At 34.5% G+C, this 3,232-nt stretch overlaps 1 protein-coding gene across 1 annotated transcript in view; it reads right to left on the reverse strand.

The window, feature by feature from the left end:
- Positions 1-2,862, reverse strand: part of LOC132860236 (V-set and immunoglobulin domain-containing protein 1-like) — a 6,337-nt gene extending 3,475 nt beyond the window's left edge. Inside the window, exons 1-3 of the mRNA XM_060891360.1 lie at positions 2,707-2,862; positions 1,130-1,290; positions 89-296 (exon numbers count right to left, since the gene is read on the reverse strand). Coding sequence (XP_060747343.1) covers positions 89-296; positions 1,130-1,290; positions 2,707-2,749 — 412 coding nt within the window. The 5' untranslated portion in view covers positions 2,750-2,862. The remainder of the gene's footprint in view (positions 1-88; positions 297-1,129; positions 1,291-2,706) is intronic.
- Positions 2,863-3,232: the final 370 nt, after the last annotated feature.

The following is a 3,232-nucleotide window of genomic DNA, read 5'->3' on the forward strand; positions in this document are numbered from 1 at the left end:
ACTCTATAAAATATATAACATTTGAACTATATACATATTTGAAGCTGTTCTATCCAACTAGGTTCCTAAGTAGTGGAAGCTGTGGTACCAAACACATGGACCCTGACGTTAGCCTCGGTGGTGCCCTCGATATCGGGGAGGTTGCGGACTTCACACGTGTAGGTTCCGGCGTCTGCGGTCTGCATGTTGCTGATGGAGATGGATGCGTTCATGTCGATTCCCATTTTAGAAAGGACTTTTAGCCTGTTCTGGAAATGTTGACCAATCACGTAATTTCCTGACTGATAAAAGAACACCTAAAAGTAATAATAAAAAAAAATTATATATGTATTATAAAGAATATATTAACAGTAAAATGATCCACAGAATGGCTACGTTTAATCTCTTTACCTTACTTGTGTTAACATGCGTTATTAATGTTTAGTAACACAACAATTTAAATCACAATGTATAAAGGTATAAAGTGTTATATAGTCGTAGCTCTGTGTGTAACCGTAACGATCACAGCGTCGTTCTGTTGTGTTTCCTTCTTTACTTTTTTTGGATGTTTGTATCTGAGATTTTTTTCAAACACAATTAAAATTATTAGCATTGTATCCGGTTTATTAAGGTTACATCATGTTAGTTAACTTTTACAACATTTCTTAAGCAACTTAATTCACACATACATTGACTTTTGTTAACTATTTTTACCAGCAAACTGGTGGATTAGAAACGAGACGTTTTTTATTCAGTATGAACAAACGACTGTCTTTAAGTCTGATCTAAAATGAGTCAGAATTCTAAATACACGGAATTTTAGTGTTGAAGATAAATCTGAGCTGAACAAACACTCTGAACTTCTCAGAGAGCAGAAATGGGTTTGATATCAACATTTACTCTGAAGATACAAACATCTGTGTGGAAGAAAAAGAAGCGTTTTTGTTTTTCTGGATCTTTTCTATAAATCTATCACCTCTAGTATTGTAGAGAAAAACAGAAATAGTGATGAAACTCTACAAAAGTCCTGAGTGTCTATTTTCATATGAGCTTCATATTAACATGACATGAGGAAGACATTCAGTGTTCTTACAACATCGATACTTTAGCACACCATCGTGAGATCTTTTTAGCTGACATTAAAACTCACCGGTACCGGAGTCTCAGAGCGCCACGGATAAAGGGACCACTGGACCATGAGGTTGTTCAAGGGCTGATTGGTGACAAAATTGCAACCAAGGCTTGCCGTCTGACCAATGGTGACATTGAGAACCTTTGGAGAAACCTGCACTGTGATGGACACAGTGCCACCTACAGTGTACAGAGCAAACATACGTATGCAAATTTAGTAAAATGTGTAAAAAGTGGCACTTCATTACAAATGGAGTTTAATCGTGAGTTTTTTGCACTGAAAGACATAAATGATAATAGTTTATAGTAATTCTTTAGAGTACGACTGATAAATAAAGACCTTTCGAAGAAAACTATCATTTTTTTTAACCGCCAAAACCTCAAGCACGTGGTCCGTCTTGGGATTTGAGAACATTATTAAAACTCCTGTTTATATTCAAACATTAAAAAGCCTTAATCCTGAAATCTGAGGGGAAAAAAAATCATTCTCAAATCCCAGGTTCAACCAGACTGTGGATTTATATGTCCAAAAAAAAAAAAAAAAAATCCCACAGGTTCCACACATTTATCTGAGCTCAGTCTCAGGTCTCACACACAAAATCAGCCGACGATTAATTGCAATAACTTCATGTGAAGAATAATAACATAGGGGATTTTCAGGAGCAGAACAGCATTGTAAGGTAGAAGGAAGGAAAGAAAAAAGAAAGACGGAAACGGTGAAGTCTGGTGTGGACGTTAACGATTAAGGTTCGAATGCTCTGTAACTTTTTTTATCAACATTCAGATTAAAGAAATGACCTAAAACGGTTTTAATTTACACTCAAATTCTTTATTTTGCATTTCTAGATTTTTTTTGTCAAACGTTTAATATAAAGGAACAAACCCTGGAGGAATGAAATGAACAAAAATGAATAAAAACACTTTATTTAAACAAGGTTGAAAAAAATCTAATGCAGTTAGCACCAAATTAATTTTTGTATTTATATATATATATATATATATATATATATATATATATATATATATATTACATTTTATTTCTATAAACGTATTTTAAATATCGAATATGTTTTAATCCAATACTTTCATGTTGAGCAGTTTTCCAAATTTATTAGACATTAAATCTGTAAGATCTGTTAATTCATTAATCTACGCACAGCATTTATATTGCAAGTGCAAAGTCGATACATGTTCACGAATTTATCATTTTAACTTCATTATTTTCATCAGCTATCTTTCTAGTGTTTCTGTGCAGGATTAATGTCCGTCTGAAACTTCTAACTTCACAGCTTAGTTTTAGAGCAAATGTTTTGGTGAAAACTGAATTTTGTTATCAGAATAAATTTTGTTGAACCACCTCCTTTAATATACGATGGCTAAATGCTACGGAAAGCCAAACACAAAACCAACAAAAATATGAAACGACCAAACAGAACAACGAAAAATATAGAATTACATCACAAATAGCTTACGTTTAATTGGTCGTTTTTCTACACGATCCGGTTCACGGTGATAAAATACTGACATATTGACATATAAACAACAACCACAACAAAATCTAGAACTGCAATAATAATTCTGATTTAAATGACTCACCAATAAAACCTAACAACACGACAACAGTCCCGAGCGGTGACATGTTTAGATGTTTAGATGTTTAGATGTTTAGAACTAATCCGAACTCACTGCTTCCTGAATCTGTAACAATGATTTTCTCTTTTTTTTGACCCAGACTTATCTTTCCAAGCCCTGAAAGCCAACACCCTGACCAACACCAACGAACAAATCGACAGTCAGTGTTAGTGTTTGAGTTTGCTGTGGTGTTGCCCGTGCACGCCTGCTGACGTTTGCTCTACTGCACTTTCTGTCTGAACACAAATCATGTCGAATCTTTGGATTTTTATATTGGATTTTAAAATGTTATGTTATTATTCGTCCGTGAAGCCGACGTGATTGTGATGCGACACGAAGTGAAAAAACTGCTGAGTTTAGACGAAGTTCCACATCACAGAAATCATCATTTACTTGATGCCTCAGTCACGAATTCATAAAAACATCTTGGATTTAGATTTCTGTAACAAACAGCCACACACACACACACACACACACACACACACACACA

Source organism: Tachysurus vachellii, chromosome 17 (assembly GCF_030014155.1).
Source record: "Tachysurus vachellii isolate PV-2020 chromosome 17, HZAU_Pvac_v1, whole genome shotgun sequence".
NCBI classification, from domain to species: Eukaryota; Metazoa; Chordata; class Actinopteri; order Siluriformes; family Bagridae; genus Tachysurus; species Tachysurus vachellii.